The 23,766-nt window shown below is 38.4% G+C and overlaps 1 protein-coding gene across 1 annotated transcript in view; it reads left to right on the top strand.

Annotated features, from left to right (window-relative positions):
• Positions 1–23,766, top strand: part of LOC113111729 (trinucleotide repeat-containing gene 6B protein-like) — a 32,272-nt gene that overhangs the window by 1,178 nt on the left and 7,328 nt on the right. Inside the window, exons 2-8 of the mRNA XM_026276766.1 lie at positions 193–280; positions 5,262–5,283; positions 8,548–8,898; positions 10,218–13,028; positions 18,612–18,776; positions 18,893–19,062; positions 19,142–19,213. Coding sequence (XP_026132551.1) covers positions 224–280; positions 5,262–5,283; positions 8,548–8,898; positions 10,218–13,028; positions 18,612–18,776; positions 18,893–19,062; positions 19,142–19,213 — 3,648 coding nt within the window. The 5' untranslated portion in view covers positions 193–223. The remainder of the gene's footprint in view (positions 1–192; positions 281–5,261; positions 5,284–8,547; positions 8,899–10,217; positions 13,029–18,611; positions 18,777–18,892; positions 19,063–19,141; positions 19,214–23,766) is intronic.

The raw sequence follows: 23,766 nt of genomic DNA on the forward strand, positions 1-23,766 counted from the left end.
TTGGTAACAGTCAGCTGGACTGGTTGAAGGTGATACTCAACGAAGTGTACATTTTCCAGATAGTTGGTCATGCGTACATAGACAAATAGGCTTATATAAATATATATACTTTTTTTTCAGAATATTTTACAGTTGAGCATGTTTGTTTTGACCAAAAATGTTTTTTTAAACCGTAATTCATGATTTTTGTAGAAAGGAGCATCAGGAAAGGGAGCAGCAGTTCATGGAAGACAAGAAAAGGAAAAAGGAAGATAAAAGGAAACGGGAAACCTCACAGAAGGTAATTGTTATATAGGTGTGATTTAATTATGTTGAACTGTTAAATTATAGTAGATTAATGCTCACCCTGTGGTGGTAAAACATACAGCCACAATGTAGGTGTGCATTCTGGAGTTATGTGCATTCTCTGCTTATGTGTGTAGAATTGATTTATCATATTGTTAATAATTTGAAAGTCATCCAAGCCACTGTTACTATTATGTCAAAGTGTTGTTTTAGAACTAGAGATACTAAAGTAATATTGGATATAAAGTAGTTTGTCGTCTTGTTCTATTTTTCTGTCTTTTTTGCTTAGCCATTGTCTGTGTTTTTCTCGTTCTTTTGCTGTGGGTAGACTGTAAAGGACTGTTCACACACAGAACACTTACTTTACTAACGTCCACACTAGGGATGTCAATTTTCAATAATTTCCATGATCGTCGTTGTTTAAATGAACGATCAATTAATCGATTAAATGCATCAATTTGCAGTCACCGGCATGGCAGGATGTGTACAGTGCAAAAGCCACTCTCAAGCACTTTCTTACCCGAAATAAAGAGGTTTTAGTCTGAATAAAATGCTAGTTGCAGGATTGTAAAACGAATAGATGTGATTATTATGGTCATTTGATAAAATTAAAAGAGCGTGCCGTACGTTTGAGATCATTTTACCATGTTGACTGTTTTCTATCCCGGCACAGAGACCGCTGAACGCACTCTTTAAATGGTTTAGTGGTACTTGTTGTTGTATTTTACAAGACAATTGCAATGTTTTCAACTGACATTATGGCATTTAAAATTATCCCAAATGTAACTGTGGCGCGTGTGTGGCTGTGCGGCGCAATTAGTTAACCGCCTCCATCGGCACTGCTGCGGCAAAACACTGTTTTATCCGAGTATTATGACCAGTTCTTAATTTGATCCTGTTGGATCCTGTTACAGAAAATGTCAGAATTTTGTGTTCCCGTTGGTCTATTCAAAAAATAAAATAAAAAATCATACCTGTCCTGTGCCCTAGGCTAGAAACTTGGGAACGATGCTCGTAGCATTACTGTTTAGTGACGTCATTGAATGCTCTGGGAAAATGTATTCTCAGTGTCAGTCACAGAGAATTTTAATTGCTGTTCTGAATCCAGCAATTGTGTATTTACAAATGATAAACTCTGATTTTGACAAGTGTGATATAAAAGCTTTATTTATTAGAGGAATAATTGGTTAGATGGTAAATGTTACATTTCGACCATGCTTTTGGATGCCGTTTGATCCCATAGCCAACATTTCTGTGGCTTTGTTCTTGGTCACGAATTTCCACAAATTCAGTATTAATATTTAGGCATTCTTTTCCTAAATCCTCACCGCCTTTATTTCGCAGGTTTATTTTATTGTCATTAATGTTTTATCATTGTTTTTCGCATCTCTTGATGTGAAGGTCCTGCAAAGGGCTGAGCCTGATCTGAAACAATTATCTGGGGTTAAGAATGGGGCTTTATTAGTGCTGTTCATTGATTCGAGTAACTTTGACATTTGAGTCTAAAGTGTTTTAATTCTTCAATATATGGTGTAAAAAAGTCTGAGTGCTGCCCTCTTCAGGTTGAATGGTGGCTACTGCAGTTGATTTTTCCTATTGGATGTTTGCGGTGGTACGTGAAGTAAGCGGTGGCAGGTGACGTAAGCAGTTTCCAGCTCACCACGCCCTTGGTTCGAGCTACCATGCCCTTGGCAGTATAAAACCACCCCCTTGGCAGTATAAAACCATCTTGTTCCATCAAAATCACTGTAGCGAGTCAGGAGTTGGAATTGCGAGTATTGAAAATGATCAGGATAGAGCATTTTAGCATCTATTTAGCATAATGTGAATATATATTAGTGGTGGGCCGTTATCGGCGTTAACGCAAAACTCTTATAGGGAAAAGCTGAACATAGTAGCTGGTTACTCGCGCGCTATATTCGGTGCGGAGAGAGAGAGAGAGAGAGCAGTGTATCACGGACAGCGACACTGAACCGAGCTCTCCTGCACCTAAACGAAAAAATACAAATCACAGTTTGAAGAAACAAAAAGATGTGGAAGCGCTCAATTCAGTACTCGCGGTGTTCTGGTGTTCAGGGCTCAAGCAGAGAAAGGTGTCTCAAAACACTTTTTTGCTTGTTTTTGCTTTTTTTTGCTCTTGTGCTGACAAATACATACAAAATATGTCAAAATATCCAACTTGGAAATTATGCTAGAAAAAAACTGTCAGTTATTTCTTAAGTCAAAGTAAACAGTTGAGGAAAAATGGGATGTGTATTATATTGGATGCGTTCATCGTCTCTTAAAATGGCCGCGCCTAATTTAGCTGCTGGCTGCTGTAATGTTAATCCAAGAAAATGAAAATCACTCACTGCTCTTGACTGAATTACTTTGTAGTTTTAACAGTCAAACCAAAAATTATTCAGACACCAGATATAATTTTTGATATATATAACGAAACTGTAATAATGTGAGATGTATCTGAATAAAAGTAGGTTTGATTGTATATTTCATTTTTACATTGAAGACTATCCAGTGCTATTTTTCATTTAATTATTTGGTTTCTGTACTTTGACACCTACAAACTTGAAAAAAACTTAAACATTGTGTAAATAGCACAAATGAATAAAAATAAACGAACATACAAATTAAACAATTTCAGACAGGGCCCACTGGTACAGTACAACCTTCACCGGGTCCCCGCTGACCCCAGCTACGGCAATTCGAATGAGCCATTTTAATCTAGATTAATCTAGATTAATTTAAAGATCACAGTGAGATTAATCTAGATAAAAAAAAATTAATCTATGCCCACCACTAATATATGTATGTTAGAGGTGTAACGATACGCGTATTCGTATTGAACCATTCGGTACGAGGCTTTCGGTTCGGTACGCGGTACGCATTATTAACCGAACGGTTCGTTGGACTAATAAATTATATTTTGAAAAAAACAATTTGTGAAATATAATGATATGCGTTCAACAAGGTAGCCCAATAACCCAAACGACGTAACAAGCAACGCCCCTGCCACCCCGAAGAAGAAAAAAACACCAACTTATATGTTTATGTTAGGCTACTCAGTCAGGCGCTCGCTCACTCAGTACGCGCTGAGTGAGCGAGCAGTTCATGCACGGTACGCGGTGGCCAGTGCGTTTAACAGACCAGAAATAGAAGATCCTCCGATAACCAACAGGTCTGGTGTTTGGGTGCACTTTACCAATCGATCGGGGCATCCAAACAAGCACGGAAATCAAAATGGACTAGTACTGTACTGTGTCGGAATTTCCTGAGCAGTACGATACAATTAACAGGCCTGCACGTTATTAGATAGAAGAACTGTTATAAATAGAACGTATGTACGGGAAGTTTTGAAAACTCCACCTACTTTACTCTTGGCATGGTGCAGCGCAAATAGCGTTGTATCTGAAGGGTAACGCTGAGCCCAGGGTGAAAAGACCCTTTAGCAATTTTGCAACGAGCCTTCAGCACGTACTGAGTGAGCGGGTGCCTATAGTGGAAAACGCAGATTTTAAGAACATGCTTAATGTAATTGAGCCCCGTTACAAGATTCCTTCACGAGCCCATTTCAGCCAGACCGTAATTCCTGCTTTGTTCCAAAAAACATAAGCCCTATAGAGAACCAATTGAGTAAAAACACACTCGATATAAAGAGTTATAGAGTTCCATATAAAAAGTTACATCTTTGTATCTGTTCATAACTACTACAACAATATAACATTTTAATTTTTTTATAAGGAGCTGTTTTTGTTTTATACAGTATGCTGCTAAGAAAACACCATAGAAGATGGATAAAGAATAGCTCCATCAGTTCAATGTAAAAAAAAAAAAACAACATACTTAGTTTTAATAAATAAATTTTTTTTTAAAAATCAAGGAAATTTATCTGCCAATTTTTTCTTTTTGCTGAACCGTGACACCAGTGAATCGTATCGAACCGAACCGTGAATTTTGTGAACCGTTACACCCCTTATGTATGCATGTATGTATGTATAGTAAATTAATCTGTCACTGCGGGTCTCAGGTTCACGCCTCACCCTTGGTTCGTTCCCTCTATCTCCGCTGTCCTCTGCCCACATTTTCAGCATTTTTCAAATATTGCCAGTGGGTGGAGTCAGACTCTGACCAGGGGTTTAGTTACCCTTTAATGACTTAGTTACTACAGTTCTATTGCTTTCCATGTTGAAGAACTTTGTGTTGTTTCTATTTTAATATACTTTTATACTTTTAAGCTTAATTTGCATCTGCTTTCATTTGCTCCTTAATATGAAAGAATTATAATACATTTACTGTATTTTCTGGACTATAAGGTGCACCTTCAATGAATGACCTATTTTAGAACTGTTTTCATTTATAGGGCGCACCGGATTATAAGGAGCATAGAATAGAAGATACTGCAGTCAAACGGGTGACTGGATTTGCGTAATGCATCCACTAGATGAAGCTGTGCTAAAGGGAATGTCCACATTATGACAGAGCGCCTTGATTAATATATAAGGCGCTCCGGATTATAAGGCGCGCTGTCAGTTTTTGATAAAATTAAAGGCTTTTAAGTGCGCCTTATAGTGCGGAAAATACGTTACCGTCACTCACAGCTGCCCGCATGTGTTTTGCGAATGAGCCGCACACAGCCAAAAATGAAATGGCTTAATTGACCATTGATAGCTTTAAATCGATTACATCTCTTATCGACAATTTAGCGATCATCGATTAATCATTGGCATCCCTAGACTACACCAGCGGACAATATTCTAAGCGTGGGCTGTCAGCTGCTGCTGTGAATTCTCAAACTCATTGATGTTGGGTGGATTCTGATTGGCTGTCAGAATCATCCATTCAGCAGCATCATGATATCTGTCATCAGGTCATGCGTGGCACAAGTCTATGGAGGAATAAAACTCAGACATTGTCCTAGCAAACATTGTTCTGTAGTGTAATTTTAAATGTCATACTGACTACTTTTTTCCTTGTTTCAGGTTGCAGAGCAAAAAAATAAAGGTAACTACCTTCTGTATTCTTGTGAAGTGTTTTAGAATAGTTTTTGAATTTTTTAATGGTGCTTTTCGTCTTTCATTTTTGTACTGTCTCCTGATATCTAGGGCTGCAGCTATCGATTATTTTAGTAATCGAGTATTCTACCGATTATTCCATCAATTAATTAATTTTCTTTATTAAAGAGCATTACTAAAGATACAAGAGAAAATAAAATAGGTCTCTTAAAATAAACAACTAATTTGTTTACTTTTTAGAAAAAAATGTATTGCTGAAATTGTGTACATTAATAACTATGAAAATAAACCCATTTAATGAATGCAGTTGCCAAATTGCATTCAAAATGCAAATACAAATATATATATATATATATATATATATATATATATATATATATATATATATATATATATAAAAAGTCAATTTCACGTTACATTACATTAGGTAAACATTACAGGTTTAATCGAAGGCATAAATCAATAAATATAAAAATCTATGTCATATTACTTTAAAAAGGGTAAACAAAATATTTCAAACTAAAGCTAAGGCACAAATCAAAACAATAGTTTTAAAAAATAATAACAATGCCTATTGCATCATATTAATATTGCATTTGTCGTGCAACTTAACTTTCACTAAAGTTACTAAACTAAAGTTTCAGCCTAACTAAAGCTTAAGTGTGACATAAACCTTTACTGTCATCTTGAAAGGCTTTTTGTCTTTTGTAAGAGGCAAAAATCAGTGGACAGGAAGGTAACTTGGAACAAGAACAAGAGACCATACACAATTTTTCTATAACATGAAATTAGTTATTTGGAGTATAAACCCTCTTTAAGTCTCTCTCTATGTCTCTCTGTGTGTGTGTGTGTGTGTGTGTGTGTGTGTGTGTGTGTGTGTGTGTGTGTGTGTGTGTAAAACTTGTTTTTGATACCCTTCATATTCTGTGTGCTGGTCAGTTCACAGCAGTGATAGAAATGAAATGGCAGCTCACCTCTGGGGTAGATACAGTGTTGAGAGAAGAATATGTTCAGACCCCTCCTTCCGAAGCTTAGAATATGTGGTGTTGATTACTACCGGAGCTTCAAAGCTCAAAAAATGGTATTCGGACCAGCCCTACAATTTGGGATATGCCGGTATCAAATTTTCCTGTTGCGATTAATTGCTCATGCTTTTATCACGGTAAATGGTATTATCACGGTATTGAAATTTAGTTTAAAGGAGTGCTCAAAATATAGTATAATAGGTTAAATAACTTTTTTCTAATAACAAAAATAACTGAACATTTAAAATAAATTAAAGCAATACAGAAAAATGTATAAAGTTAAAAGTTTTGCACAGATTAAAGTGCAGAAGAACTATAGAGACCTATAGGTATCACTTTAAAATCTCATTAGTTAACCATTAACATTCACAATGAGAAATAGCTACATGTGCTACATAAGTTAAACATTTTTGTTTAAAAAGATATTTAAATCTTAGTTCATGTTTAGTTGATTAAATAATACAGTTGCAACTTTACATTTTAACAACTTATTAAATATTGGAATACCTAAGATTATGAATATTCAGAAGAATTCTTCATTGGCAGTTTATGTTAACCGATTAACTAATGTTAAAAATGAAGCCCTAATGTAAAGAGTAAATTAACAATTAAAAAAAATCTAAACACTTTAAACTATATCTATGGCTTGTTGTAGTCCAGATTAAAATAGCCTATTAAGTCTTAATACTTAAATATTTGGCTCTGTGATGAACATCATAGAAAATACACAAATCTATTTAAAACCTTAACCCTATTTTAAAAAGGAAAGATGCTTAAAGTGTGTAATTAAAACCACCAGTAGGAGGCAGCAAGTCACTGCTAAAATGTGATTAATTGCAATTTAACTTAATCATTAAAACGGTTGATTCATTCAGGAACGAAACACCGGCATGTTGCTCAGAGACGCAAAACAGTGCTGTCTCTGTGTTTTGAATAATTTTTTGTTGGCGTAAAAACAAAAACAGGCAGTATGGTGTCTAAAACTCTTAATATTAACTTCTTGTTCATTGAACTTGCATATAATCAGGATCACATTTGTAATCATGCTGATTTTTAGAGGTGAAAATTGGCACTCTTCGTGTGATGTTGACTAACTTTCGTTGGTATTTGTTTGCTTAATGCATGTATGGGAAGTGTGTCTGTGTGTGTTACAGAGAGAGAATAAGACAGTCAACATAAATGGTCCTTATTCTTTAACAAAACATAGCTAATGTGAACTTGACATCATAATTAGCCACCATATATTGATTTACGATCTTAAATATTTCCAGCGTTTATCGTTCTGTGTCGGTAATAATGGTCTGTGGAGAACAGTGTTTCAGGTGTAGTTACAGTAAATGGACTAAATTAAGTTTTGAGGCGAACGCAGGCCTGCCAACCTGTACACATTTTGCATAGTGGTTACGCATTTTGACCTCAAAGTACACTGGTACGATTTGTCAGTTTAAACTATCTCCTTTTTTTGGCTTTGCATTTAAATAATTTCTGCATTTATTTCTCTCATAAATGCGTAGCCACCTATAGTTTCAGTTCAAAGTATATCGCTGTCGCCCTGTCAGATGCTCTGATAGAAAGGCAGCGTATGAGGCTGACAGAGATGTGCTGTTTAATGTGTTGGAGATGTGCTGTCTTTATCAATGCATAACTTGCATTTCACAGGTATATTCTCCATCTGTAAAAGTTGCTGTCAGTGTGTGCAATTAGCTTTTGATTTGCGATTCCCCGCTAAACTCCACAGACTTCATTTAGAATGAGCGTCGCCACGCACATGTGCAGCAGACTTAGCACAATGAAATAGGAGCAAAATAACTGACTAAAATTTACATTTTGGTGAAATATTGTATAGTTGCACAATAAAAGTGACATAGAATTTTAAACCTACAGGTAATTGCTTTAGTAAGATAACACTAACTGTAAGTGTAATGGGGTAATCAAAATAGCCTTTTTACTCAATTAGTGTTTATTATTTAAATTTTTAGTTTAGTAACTTCTACTTTAAAAGGATTATTGTTGTTTTTAAATTGAAATATTACAATGTTAGAATGTAATGTGATTTTAACCCTTTTTTGCACATAATATATGCCTACATGCTTACATATATTTTATTACTTTAATCCAAATCCAAATTACCAAGATACCGTATTTTCCCAACCATTTCTATTGTTTACCTGAATGTAGCTTTTCTGCAGTTCTGCTCTCATTTGCCCCCTAAATCTTTCACTACACAGTGCCAGAATTGACCAAGCCTCCATCAGCACAGTCTCCTGCCACCCCCAACTCAGCTTCCCCCAGCCCTGGACCCGTCCTCTCTTCAACCCCATCCACTGCCACCGCGGCTGCTGGCGCCCTCCCTCAGGGTGGGAACAATGCTAAGCGGCCGGCGGTGGCCAACGGAACGCCCTCCCCCAGCACACAGAATTCTCAGCGCTACATGCCCCGTGAAGTGCCCCCTCGATTCCGTTGCCAGCAGGACCATAAAGTGCTACTGAAGAGGGGTCAGCCACCACTGTCCTCCATGCTGCTGGGGGGAGGCAACAGCGGGGGAGACAGCCCCAATGAAACAGTGGCTTCTGCCTCAGGTAAGAATCATAATCTTTTGACTAATAGAAAAAGAGAAACTTTGTTTTTTAAGGCTCTTTATTTAGAGATCTTTATGTGAAAGAGATCACAAACAAATAGTTATTTACATACATTATACAGGTTTGATTTCAGTTAGACTGAAACAGTAAAACATTTTTTAAATGTGAATGTTAATAAATGATGTAAATGTTGCTCAACTCCAAACACATTGCAAGGTATTGTTCCAGTCCATATCAAATTTTAGAATACTCATTGTGTGCTGTATACTTGCGTTATACTTGAACGCTGTAGTGTACACATTTCTTATGAGGGAGGTTATAGCTTACTGCAAAAATGAAAGTTCTTAAAAATGCATTTTTTCTGTGAAACACTTTAAAGATACTTTGATAAATATGTGTCCATACAATGAAGATGCAAGACCAAATTGTTTTGAAACTCAGTGACTCAATGGAAAATTTCCTGATAATTTACTTACCCCAATGTTATCCAAGATGTTTACATCTTTCTTTCTCCAGTTGAAAAGAAATTAAAGTTTTTAATGAAAAAAATACAGGATTATTCTCCTTTATAGTGGACTTCAGCAGCTACCAAATGGTTAAAGGTCAAAATTACAGTTTCAGTGCAGCTTCAAAGGGCTCTATACAATACGTATTTCACTTTATACATAATCACATTCAAATGGTCACGTGTGACTTAGGCGGAAGTACCGACTCAGTCTTTACAAGTCGAACGTGCAAAGTCAAATGCTGTTTACAAAAACAAGAGTTTTGATTATGTATTATGTGAAGTCATGGATGCGCGTCGCAGAGCAGTGCAAGGTTGTGCATTTGTGTTTGTAAAGCAGAATTGTTTTTTTTTTAAGAAAATGACGGATCATTTCACTAGATAAGACCCTTATTCCTCGTCTGCTATCGTGTAGAGCCCTTTATTGACCTTCAACCATTTGGTAGCCATTGAAGTCCACTATGAGGATAATGATCCTAGCATGTTGTCATCAAAAACCTTAAAATCTTTTTGACTGAATAAAGAAAGACGTAATCATGTTGGATGACATGGGGTGAGTATATTATCTAGAAATTTTCCTTTCATAGTAAACTAATCTTTTAATGGGACAGAAATAGTTCTTCAAAATATCTTTTGTGTTTCACAGAAGTCATGCAGGTTTGGAATGGCATAAGTGAGTAAATGATGAACCTTCCCTTTAAGATTTTGAGACTTCTTTCTATCATATTGGTTTAGTTTATAGGCATATAGGTTGTGTGTCATAAGAAAAAATAAATATTGGAGGATCATGAAGAGTTTGGTGTTTTGTTTCCAGATCCAATCCAGGGCCTTTTGGGTCCAGCTGCTCCCTCACTGCCCCATACGTCATCCTCCTCCTCATCAATCGCTGCTTCTTCTTCTTCAAATTATGCAAATTCCATGTGGGGGAACAGCTCTGGCAGCCAACCCCTCTCTCAGGGCAGAGAAAAGATGATAGTGGATCGGTCAGACCTGGAGGAATGGCCCAGTATTGCTGCTGGGGATGGGTCAAAGGCAGGGGATACAGCAGGAACCGGAGGTGCGGACAGTAGCGGAATTATGAACTGCAGCACCTCATGGGGTGAGAGGCATCTCCAGCAGCAACCGAAAGTTGTGGGAGGAGGAAACGGGAGGAAAGGAGTGAATTCTGGCAGCCCTTCCCCACCCACATCCTCCGGTTCACCAAATGAATGTATGCAGTCTGGTAGTGTTTGGGCTTCATCCTCCCATGAACTAATAGGGGGGAATGCAGTAGCAGCAGGCTCATTGCCCCCCATATCCAAAGCTGCCACTCTACCAGGGGGCTCCGATAGCTCCCTTGGTGTTAGCTGTGGGATTCCAGGTGCCAATTTTAACCCTAATGCCAATCCTTCTGCTTGGCCTGCCCTGGTACAGGAAGGGGCTGGGACAGTTGCAACAGAGGGTGGCTCCTCTTCCCTCCAAAGCTCATCTTTGTCTGCCAGCAACCCTCTTTCTGTGAATCAAGCCTCTCATCAGCACCAACTTCACCAAATGCAATCCAGAGACAGAGATCCACCCTGTGGAGAGTGGGGTGGTGCAGCACTGGAACCAGGAGCAGGACCAAAAAACAAAGGGTTGACAGAGGCGGCTGAAATTAACTCTGGAAGCACAGGTGGAGGGGACGGCTCCACTTCGTCTTCCTCCTCCACCAGCTCATCATTTTGGAGAGCTCAGCCTTTCCCTGCAAACTCCAAAACGGGTGCCTCAAGGACTGAATCTTGGGAGGATGGAGCAGGAGGGAGCTCTGTGTCTGCTGAAGGCAGAAAAGCATGGGGTTATGCCAGTCAGGATGATCAAGGAGATTTGACAGGGGCAAGTGCGTGGGGAACTGCAAGTGGGGGTCAGACCCCCGGGGTATCTCAGGGAGCATGGGGTGGGGACCATATGTTGGTTGGGGAATGGGGGGCATCAAGTGGTGTTGGTGCTGTCAACAATCCAGGTGGGAAAGATGGTTCGAGCAGTAACAGCAGCAGCGGTGGCAGTGTCGGTAACCCGACGACTTCCTCCTCCACACCTTCAACTATGACAAGAGCTTGGGACAATCAGAAAGGTGTTGGGGATGTAGGAGCAGGAGACTCAAGTGAGTGGGGAGGCCGGGGTAGCAGAGGTGGGGGAGGTACCTCATCCTCCAGTGGCGGAGGAAACTCCAGAAGTGGCAATCAGCACCATGGCCAACACCGCACTCATCAACCTCTCAACCCTGAAGTGACCTTACAGAATCTGCTTAGCCGGTCTGACTTGGATCCAAGAGTGCTGTCCAACTCTGGTTGGGGTCAGACACAAATCCGTCAGAATGTGGCATGGGATTTGGAGGGAGGAGGCGGAAAAGTGGCACCAGGTGGAGCAGAATCCTCATCTGCAATGAGTGCACCTGCCCCCACTCAACCGTACTCTGGTTTATCCACCACCACAACTACTGATCCATCTTCCTCCTCTCTGCTGCAAGATGCAGCTCTAGATGCCAACTTGAACTCAAACTCCATCCTCGGGCCGCCTGCTGCTTCCCCTGGTGAAGGTTGGGATAACAGTAGTAGCAACGGCAGTTCTTCTTTGCATGTCAGAGGCCCTCCACCCTCTGGTGTCAATATCCAAAACCCTGCAGTCTCACAATCTGTAGGTGTTGTAAGTAGTTCAGTTGGTGGACAAGGTAAGCCACCCGGGGGTTGGGGAGGGACTGCTACATCAGAAGGCAAAGGGAAAGATTGGGACAGCGAAGGAAATGAGTGGCGAGAATTTAGAACAGGGAGCTCGTCGGGCAGGTGGGGAGATTTCCAAACGCGGGGTACTCCATCAACTGGAGGAAGTGGCTGGGGAGACAGTCAGGAGGATAAACGAAAAGGCAGTTGGAAAGAAGTGGGACGGGGGGATGTGGGCAATTGGGGAACAAGAGGTAACAGTGACTGGGGAGAGAATGAGCCCAAATCATGCAGTGGGGGTTGGGGGGATGGGAAGAGTAGTGGAGGTACTAGTGGGGACTCAGAAGTGGGCACATGGGTTAGTTGGGATGGGGAAACTTCTAGGGGGGCATGGGGAACTGGAGGTACAGGGTCGGGTGGAGACATGGGTGGCAAATCTCACCAAGGCTGGGGTGGGAAGATGCACCAATCACAGATGCCAAACAGCCAATTGGCCTCACAGAAAGGCCCGGCACAACAGCAGCAGCAGCAACAATCACAGCCTCAGCAGTGTCAGTCGGTGGACACAGGGGCCATGCAAGGGAGCTGGGGAAGACCAGCAGGTCCTTCAGCCCAGAGCCAAAGTTCAGGGTGGACTTCAGGGCCCATACCCCAAGTTTCCAGTGGCTCTGGAGACACATCAGAGCCCAGTGGTTGGGAGGAGCCTTCTCCACAGTCCATCAGCAGGAAAATGGAGATTGATGATGGAACATCTGCATGGGGTGACCCCAGCAAATACAACAACAAAAGTGTGTGGGATAAGAACAACGCCCCATCTGTCCAGGCACAATCAGTGTCCCCTCAGCAAGGACCCCCAACCCTACAGCAGCAGCCACCTGGAAGAATGCCAACTGGCCTAGGAAATAGGGACATGAACCTTACACATTCAGCAAACAAGGGGCCAGGAATAGGTAAGAACGTGCACTTTTCTTTAAAGTAGGGGTGGGCAAAATGGAAAAAAATATATCATGATTTTTATTTTTTTAGAAATATCACGATTTTATCAGAATTCTTTGTCATGTTTATTTTGCAAGTTGTGTGAGCATAACAGCCAAAATAATTTCCCTATTATAAAGAAAAGGCCTTTCAAGGTAACAAAATAAATTAAAAAAGGCAGATATTTAGGACAAAGTGGGTGAAGATAAATGTCATTGTTTTATCTTTGATATAAAAAATTAAGAACAAAGATTACAACCACACATAATATACAATAAAACAAACAGTTTTTTTTTTCTGGTACAATAGGTTTATTTAGCAGTAGCATTCAAGAAATTGAATGAACAAATATAAAAATAAAACACTATAAAGATCGATTCCAAATACAACTTTAAAAAAAACAATTTTTTATAAGAAGTTCAGTCAAGAATAGTGAGTGAGATTTTTTTCTTTGCGTTTTGTTTTATCATTATTAAAGGAATAGTTCACCTAAAATAAAAATTTTGAAGAAATATGTCTGTTTTTAAATGGCGTTTTATTTTTATACCATTATTTACTCACTCAAAAGTTGTTTTAAACCCCAAGGAGTTTATTTCTTCTGCTGAACATAAATGCTTTTTTGAAGAATGGTAAAAACAAAACAGCTGCTGGTCCACAGTGACTTCCATAGTATTTTTTCCTACTATAAAATTTAATGTGGACCAGCAACTGTTTGGTTACCCAGATGGGATGTGCCATATCATACCATCCACTATAGTACCGTTATACATTTTTACATTAGGGGTGACCCCAAATAGTCGACGATTCGATCGATGCTTCGATTCGAGGAGCCTGATTCGACTATAAATCTCACAGGCTGGCTGTTATGATTATGCTATTTTGACTACATGGGGGAGCTCAAATGTCTGATTTCACATAGAACTTGCTGTTTTCTCACATTAAGTTAATATGCAGCCTATTATGATAAAGCCATGAATAAGAATCTGAAAAGAGAGAAGCCTCAAGTTAATATTTTAAATTTCATGAATAAATTCTACCACCCCTATAGATTTGTTTCACTATGCCATTTTATAACATGAAAGTGAAAGTCAATGCAAAGCATTTCAACTAGGGATGCATAATCATGATTTTTCATGGCCGATTCCAATACCGTTTTTTTTTACAAAGCAAACTAGCCGATTCTGATACCAATTTCCAATTTTTTAATTTTTTTTATTTATCTTTAAGTAACTAAGAAGAAAGAATGGAAAGCGTGCATAAACAAGATGTTTATTTGGTATTTAATAGGCAAAAATAACTTTGCTATAGCTATTGAACACGATAACCGTAACCATCTGAAATTTACGGCAGTCACTGCACAGTAAGTAGCCTACATTCAATACAAGCATAGATGGTATGGTACAGACATCAGCATTTAGCTTTTGTTTTTGAATTGGGTTGAAACTACATAGAACTGGCCTTAAATGAAAATATTAACTGTAATCATGTGAAATTTAAAGGCAACAACTGCATAGTTCTACAATCCAAACAACACAATCAACACACATTCAATAAGATGTTTCTTAATCAGCATTCAGTATTTGTTTTTGTCTTTAAATGTGGTTTAAAAAAAAAGGTCTTTACCAGTGAGAAAAGTATGCTATATTAATACATTATTCCAAAATGTTAAAAACAATTAATGTTGGTGCGAATAAAACAGATGCAAAGTGTTTCATCCAATAAAAAAAAATAAGCTAATGATTAACATCTATATTTTTTTTACTTGAGCCAATGAAAAATAAATAACTATTGTCTCAAGTAGGGATGCACCGAAATGAAAATTCTTGGCCGAAACCGAAAACCGAAAAAGAGAAAACCAAGGCCGAAAACCGAAACCGAAACACCGAAAGAAATTATGCCAATTATTAGTACCATTGCATTTATTGCTATGACCGTGTACTAACTTTACTAAAATTACATTGCAATTGCATAAATTAATATTAAGGTTTCAAAGATAATTACAATTACATAACTTATTTTAAAATACAACAACATAAAAATACATAATTACAAATTATGCAAATATTTATTAAGCACATTGCAACAATGCACAGTATAAAATAAAATTCAAACTAAAAATGTATCCCACTCATGTGTATATTAAATAATGTACAGGCCTACTGGCCTGCAGAAAGGTTTTAAAATGAACTGTTCTCTCATAAAAACAAAGTGCATTTAGGTGAAGTGCATTTGAAATTTTTCTATGTAGGACTAGAAAGTGCATTACTTCTCCAGTTGGCAAGACTGTTATCACTTCTGGGGATGGGGACTTCAGACAGATAACCATCTAGCTGTTGAGCAGTTGAGCTTGTCATCTGCCTGACATTTGAGAAATATTTGAGAGAGTGTATTTAAATAGGGCCAGGAACAAAATAGCCTAAGAACAAAATAGCCAATGTATTATTATTATTTGAGGCACTTTCTTGCAGAATTCCACTGAACATATCAGACAACGATGGTGCATGCCCCTCATCTGGTGCAGAGACAAGTCTTTTTTTCTGCGCTCTGATTTGTCTACTGCACTTGGCGCTTCTCTCTACGCGGGTTCTCCGCATCCAGTGCGGCCTGGATCATTTCTAGTGCGCGCTGCCTTATTTCCGGATCCAAGTAATGGTCTTTATAACACGGATCAAGCACATTCGCGATGAAGTGCAGAGGATCCGAAAAGATCTCAGTGAGACGTGTGCTAACAGACTCTAGAAGACTGTACTTTTCTTTGTTTTCACTTCGTGGTCCGTCTTAATCTCTTTGTTAGGAGACGCTTTAGTGCTGCGAATAAAGGAATAAGAAGAGAGAGAATGTTCTCACTGGTGTTAAGTGAATGTCGCGGGGAGCTCGTGGTCTGCGCTATGCAGGTGCAGGTCGCGGTTTCTGTTTGCGTCATCACAACATTTCGGCCGTGTTGTTTCGGTGATAAAAGTCTATCGGCCGAAAACCGAAAAGGCCATTTTCAGCCACATCCCTAGTCTCAAGTTAAAAAGTAATTTCCCTCAAATTTTTCTATTGCATGAATGAAGGTAAAATAAAACTTTCAATTTTAACGTGTTATTAAATATTGTAATACCTACGATTAATGAATGTTCCGAATATTTTTTTCATTGGAAGTTTAACTAATGAAGCCGTAATGTAAAGTGTGAATGAACAATAAAAGATCAAAACACTTTCAAACAATATCTAGGGCATTTGTAGTCCAGATTTAAAAAAGTAAAATTAAATGAATGTTTGAAGATTTCAGTAGTTGGCTCTGTAATAAACACCATAGGGAAAACACAAATCTGAATGGTTATTTAAAATTAATTAAATATGGTTTAGAAAGTCACAGCTGCTTTATTTACTGTGTTTACAGGGTAAGGGACGCATTTTAGCGCCATCTTCTGTCAGAGTGAATGTGCTTTCATTCAGCATCTCTCACGTGTTCCATGTGCTTCTCATGCATGCTTGTTTACATTAGAGCGCAAGCGCTCTTTCAAGCAGCATACAGCGATGTTGTGCATTTTTTAGCAGCTGATGGGAATACTATTCTTAAAATGCATTCTAAATTCGAAATAATTTGTGATGTATATTTATTCACGTTTAGAAGTGTCTACGATAACAATATCATGCATATTAATCACCGCAATATATCGCATTACCAAATACAAGCCTAGTCTAGTTCTACTTTACAAAAAGCCGATCGCGTATTTTAAGCAAAAACCAGCCGGTTCGGATTTATGGCCGATCAACCCGTGCATCACTAATTTTAACCCATCCAAGTGCAGCCACACAGCAGTGAGAAGTGAACACACACCCGGAGCAGTGAGCAGCTATATATTCACCATCCGTAGAGCAACTGGGGGTTCAATGCCTTGCTCAAGGACACGTCAGCCATGGGTATTGAGGGTAGAAGATAGCGCTGTTCACCCCCCCCCCCCACAACTCCTGCCTGCACCGAGACTCGAACCATTAGGCCAAATCTCCTCCCCTTTCACATCTGTTGTTATAATCAAACGTGGCATCTTTATTCATATTTATTGAGAATGTCTTGAATAACAAATTTTAACAACATAAGAGCAGATGACTTTAGCGCAGCTGACACTTTGAAGTGATGCAAAAGGGGGCGAAGAAATTAAATTTCACTGAAGTTCTTTGATCCTCGCTTCATTTCTTTGCATCCTTCCCTTGCCTCCTGAAGGGGTGGAGCTAAGATGCGAGGAAAGCAAACGAGGATGCACAAGAATCGAGATGCACCTTCTTACCTTAAAAGATAGGCAAGGACCATATCATTAGTAAAGTGGGGTGGCGGGGGCCGGTGATTTAAACCGACTGCATTAGGCTAGCTCTAAAAGACTGCCTGCACATCGCCACAAAAGCTTATCAATTGCATGTGGTTAAAGCCTTGCTAATTTAAACATTCAAAACTGTTTAAAGCATTTAAACAAGATGCAGAACTCAACTGAGAGATTCGGCTCCGAGTTCGGTGCGCACGCGGAGAGTCGCACAAACACCAGCCCAAGTTCTTTTTTTGTTTCCTCCTGTGCCTAAATGAACTAATACACTTCGCCAGTTAAAACATACAAGCACAAAAAGACATGAAAAGTAAAATATCTTCTAATAGTGTTCAGCACAAGAAAGAAATTAATACAGGTTTGGGAGTAAATAATGACAGAAAATTAAATTTTAGAATGAACTATCCATTTAATGACCATTTAATCGGCTGCATGTTTAGTACTGACCCTTTAAGAGCTGCTCGCATTTAATATACGGGCATGCGTCCATTTTTCTCTCCACTGTGTCTTTAATTTTAGAGAATCAACCGAGTCTATATGTAAACCTTGTGTGTTTTGACAGTATTAGCGCAAAAAATAACTTAGTTCAGCAATCAGGCGCTCAGAAAAGTGCACAACATTTAACCGGCAAAAGCTTTAAAGCATATGCAAATAATGTACTTTTGTGGCTGCAAATAAAAACAGGGTCCTGTAAGAGTAACTCTACTGCTGAGTTAATATTTATGTTGAATGCATGTGGCGTTGAACAGTATATTGAGATGGAGGTGCCAGATCTGCAACTGATAGAATATGCACTATAGCACGATAATACAGTATTTCTACAAAAGCAGATTGTGGAAAAATTTTTATCATCCACGATCAAAAATCATCACATAGCATACCCCTACTTTGAAGTGTCTATTTTAATGGGAATTCACTGCGGCTTCTTTTTAACCCTTTGTGAAACACCATTTTTAATTACCTCATGGTTACTTATGTTTTAGCATTAAATCATTCTCAGTGCAACAGAAGCCCAAACTTAAAGTTATTTGGTTTTATATTTAAAGAACAAAAAATATAACATTAGATCTTTTTAACTCTTGCTCTTCGCTTTGCTTTCATGTTGCATAGTAGTGTTTTCAAAAGTACAGACTTTGGTACCAGTTAGTACTGCAATTTTAGAAAGGTTCCCACTAAGAAGTCGGTACTTTTGACTACACTGTTGCATACTATAGAACCATATTGATTATAGCAATTTGTTTGTTTATCTCTTAGCTTCTTCTGGATGGGGAGGTAGTGACTCTCCTTCCAGTCCATGTGTGGATAACGGTACTGCAGCCTGGGGTAAACCTACTGAAGCACCTACTAGTTGGTGTGACCCTGATGACACTGGCAAGTCACCAGGTTGGGGGGATCCCTCTCCCAATCCAGTGAATTCTGGTGAGTCTGGATACTTTTGTGCTACCAGTAATGAAAATGTCTTGGAAATTAAACTGTTCCCTAATGCATTCATACTTCAGAGTGTTTTAAAATATATATATTTTTTATCTTTACAGGCTCAAAGTCTATGCAAGAAGGTTGGGGTGAAGGAGAGGTATCAGTCAGTGCTTCACTTCACTCCAGCTGGGAGGAGGATGAGAGTGGTGGTGTATGGAACAGTGCTGGTTCTCAAGGCAGCAGCTCCTCCTACAACTCTGGAGGCTGGGGAGCCAAGAAAGCCAACAAGGTATGACAGGCTAGGGTCAGTATTCATGCAAGTTACTCCTGATTACCACTTGCTGAGCTTTCAGTCTAATTTTCTGCAGGGTTCCTTGAAGGGTGCAGGAGACTCTTGGATGAACCCAATGACAAGACAGTTTTCAAACATGGGGATTCTGGTAAGAAATTATGAAAGAATTGTCTTCTATATGGAATTTAGACTTTTATTTTTTTAACTTGTTAACCTGCAACCCTCATTTTGGGACTTGTTTATTAAAATGACCCACCCAACTTAAATTTGCAACAGTTCCTGACTTTAGTGTGCTACCAGTGTTAATTTTGACACAAAATTTTAATTTAGTTTTAGTCTTAGTCTTTTGACTATAATTCTTTTTCGTTTTAGTCAAGTTTTAGTCATCTGATTTGTTTTAATTTTAGTCTTATTTTAGTCGACTAAAATTGCTTGGTATTTTAGTCGACTAAAATAAGACTAAAATCAATAACAGATTTACTAGACAATTTTTTACAGCTGGTATAGGAAACAAACTTAACCAAAATATATAAAACACAAATTCAACTTTATTTCAACACAACTGTGTCTTTATTTCGATTCAAAAGCTTTTATGCAGCAACAAACACTGTCATGATAATGTAAACAATAACTAGCTGCCAATTGACCATCAATAAAAGAAAAATAACGTTAGGTCCAGGACCTTAAAGCTTACAGCTGAGCTGAACAATAAGTGCATACATTTAAAGTAAATATTTAATAAGTTGGCAGCTAGGTGGATAAAAAAAGTAACAAGATTTTATAAGGTATTCATTTGTCTAGCAATATTGTATGTTTTAAATACTACAATATTGCTAGATTTGTATGTATAATGATAGGATGTGAACATTCATGTTTCACATGACTAATATAGAAATATTTGTGATATTGTCAACAAGTAGAACATTATAAAATATACTAAACATTAGTATTAATCAAATGTATTTATCATGATATTACGTATTAGTATTGTGCTCTCATCTAACTTGAAGAAGGGGCTATTTTACAGTACTTTTCAGTTCGTAATATTTAATGCTACAACATCTATGCACTGCAGTCTTCCAATTTTGCTTAGCTCAATACACAAAAGAACATCGTTGTGAAATTACATTTGAGAAAATGTCCAGGTGGCTCGTCTGTAAATGTCTTTTCAAATTGGTTGTGTTCTTGCCACGAATGAGCGCTCCGCGTGCTTTACACTTCGTTTTGTTTGGTTCGTCATCAAACGTGAAGTGAGCTGTGGACACTTTGTTGCTCTTTTAGACATCACCTCTTCGAATGCCGTCTTCCCGGGAGCTCATTTAAAAACTGAAAACCTTCGCTTCACGTCTCAATAAGTCAGGCTCTGATTGGTTCTCTTCTCTCATGCAGTCTGTTCTGTTTTGCCGGTTCTTTTGCTCATTCATCGCATCTCTCCCGTCTGCTGATTTGATTTTCGTCACAGTCTATTTTCGTCTCGTCCTTTATTCGTTGACGATAATGTCAATCAATTTAGTCATAGTTTTAGTCTCCATCAGTGCCTTCTATTTTAGTTTTCGTTTCGTTTTCGTCCGCAAAAATATATTCGTGACGAAAATAATGACGAAAATATTTAGTCAACGAAATTAACACTGTGTGCTACACACACAATTTTGGTGTATTTGGAAAGAAGACCCTTTGGGCTTTACTCTTCATCATCCAAGGCTGATAATGCTCAAAAAGATGTAAAGTTATAGACACTGAAGTGCCTTGAAATATTTTTTTTATTAATATAAAAAAAACATGAAATCAGTCCTGGAAAAATCCAGATCCAATCCAGGAAAATAATGGGTTGAAAGTCACATTAGTTTCTATTTCAAATTTGAAGTAGATCCCATGAAAAATTACAGTAAATTACAAAACAATAAACAGAATCCTAGACATCATATAAGTGATTTATTTGTGCACAAGAAAAATACAATAAGAATAATTTGAGTAATAAAAATAAGAAAAAGTATAGTACATCCTGAGATTGCTAAAATACTACATTCACACTGATAGATGCTCATAGTCAGTAATAACATGCTGATGGCCGGTTATACAGATGGTAATCATACAGATGTGCCACATAGTCCATTATCTCACACTATTTATATAGACGCATTTACACTGCTGGCTGTGATACACAGTAATTACACGCTGATGTGCGCTCATAGAGATGGTAATCATGCATATACAGCCACAATCCCCACAAAACACTCGTATATGAAAAATAAAAAAATACAATCTAATGCTGAACATTTAATAATTACTCCACTCCCAGTAAAAGTAAATGCCACTCCGGGAGAGCCATAGTTCATTGACAAGTTGCACAAAACTGCATTCAAAATCGCGGGTGATTCATTCACAGTGCGGAGGGGAAATTGTTGCCAATCACATACTCTGATCTGAATGTACGTGCAGGAGATTACCTACTTATCACAGGAACGGCTTCATTGACAAGATGCGCATGATGCATGCTCTTTGGGATGTCATTCAATGGACCCTTACCTTTCTAACTAAACTGGGAATTCCTGTAATCAAATAAGCGCTTCTCACAATTACTACTTTATCAGGCATTTAAAGGAAAGACAAAATGAAAATGACATCGAAGCTTTTCTGAAGACAGTTGGTTCTTTTCAAAGATACATTCATATAAAAACACCCACGCTGCATTTTAATTTTGAAATGTGAAGTGTTCATTTTATTCAACAAAGTACAAGTCTTTTGGGAAATCTATTTGTGGCAGTCAGTTTTGATATAGTTACAAGCCATCACGAATAACTCTGTGAATAGGAAATACACTAGGTGCGTTTCCATGGACACTTGTTGCTACCATCGGAATTAATACATTCTGATTGACGAATCTGAATGTAGTGCTTACATGAACGGTAAATAAACTGATCAGGTTGATGTGCGTGTTTACATGTCACAAGCTTCTGATCGGATTTACTCTTTTGACATGCACACACTGCATGAATATACAGAGTTTCCCGCTGCTGTCGCATGGTATTTTAAAAAGCACGTTATATTTATCTACTTCAGGTCCTAATTAGGTGACGACCAGCACATGAACTGTTGTGCTGCTTAACTTTAGCAAAAAAAAAAAAAAGTAGTAAAAGTGCCTCTTCCCGCACTCAAAACTAGTCGTCTGTTGATGAGAGTCTTAAACGAGGACTGGTGGGACGTGGTCATGTTCGACTTCACATACACTGAGTGAAAGGGGAGATTTATAATGACAGTACACTTATTTATGACAGTTTATTCACCAGGAAGAGCACCTCGTTCCGCGCATCATACGTCATTATGCTATTTCTACATCACTGCGCAGTACTTTCCAGTTTCGGTTTTCAATCCGATCAAGTGTTTACATGTCCTCTCGCTCGGATTACAAAAGGGTTAAAAACCACCCCTAACAATCCGATCGAAATTTTGGTCGGATCGAGCCAATTCAATCTGATTGACATGTTTACAGTACATGTGACATTTTTTTTATTGTGACAACAAAAATAAAAGATTTCACACATTACACAGCCTTCTGCTCATAACTGCTTTTGAGCGCGCTGGCCACGAGCGATGACATCGTGGATGATATTGTTATATTCGATATTGGATATTTCACAATAAGTTAACATGCATATTATAATCTGCCCAGAAGTTTCATCTGAATTGAACGGGTTTCTACTTTCACATGCAAATGACTTGTTGTACTTATGGATATGATAACTTTCCGGCATCAATTCTAGTATGGTAAAATTCGAAATGGGCTGTGTTGCCCTGCCATTAGCTGAAGCTGTGCATTAACAAGCTGATGCTGCAGAGTGTGAGCTGCTCTGTCTCTCATGCAGCCTCAGAGCAGGGTTGCCAGGTTTTACCTGGTAAATGTCGCACTCCAGGGGCCAAATTTCACGTTATTGGGGTCGCTTTAACCCGCAGACATAACCATCCCACAGCAACAGTGTAAAAGTAGCCGGACTTGGCTAAACTGTCTCAGAGGGAGTTTAGCAACAACGCTTAGCTGCCCGCCGGTGCTCCTGCCTATAAATTGGCCTAATGTGCAGCACAATCGGCTGATGCAGATTAATTTTTTTTTTTTTTTATCGGTCGACCTCTAGATTCGTTATTACGATGAATCTGGTAGTTACTGCGTTTTGATTATGCATGTTTTGATGTGTACTGCTTACATTTAGCAAATTCATTCCATATAAGCTTTCCATTGAAAAACAGTGATTTGTCATCGATGCTTGAGGCTTAGACCTTTTATAATGATATTTAGTTTGTAAAGATTAATTTTGTTCAGTTTCATTTAATCTATTCCTAAACATTGTGCAAACAAAGTGCGTTTCTTAGTTATAGGCAAATATTGCTCATTAATATTTAGGGATGGGTATCTATTCGAAAACGCAAGTGCATTTAACTGCAGCCGCAATTGCACTTCAAGACAACTAACACAAAGCACACATGAAGGTCTATCAGTGCGTGAGTTTCGCACATCTAATAGTACTGCTTTCCAAACGGTATAAATGAAAGCATATCTAAACTAAAACATGGTGGGTGGAAGTACAGACTGTCAAGCAATGTGCATGTGTTTCACAGTGCTGTGCAATGAAACCCACCGCGTCTCTAACGTGCATGCATGCCATATGCAGGAATAATGAACAAGCTTTTAAAAAGCTTAAAGGCACC

Source organism: Carassius auratus, chromosome 12, assembly GCF_003368295.1.
Source record: "Carassius auratus strain Wakin chromosome 12, ASM336829v1, whole genome shotgun sequence".
Taxonomy (NCBI): Eukaryota; Metazoa; Chordata; class Actinopteri; order Cypriniformes; family Cyprinidae; genus Carassius; species Carassius auratus.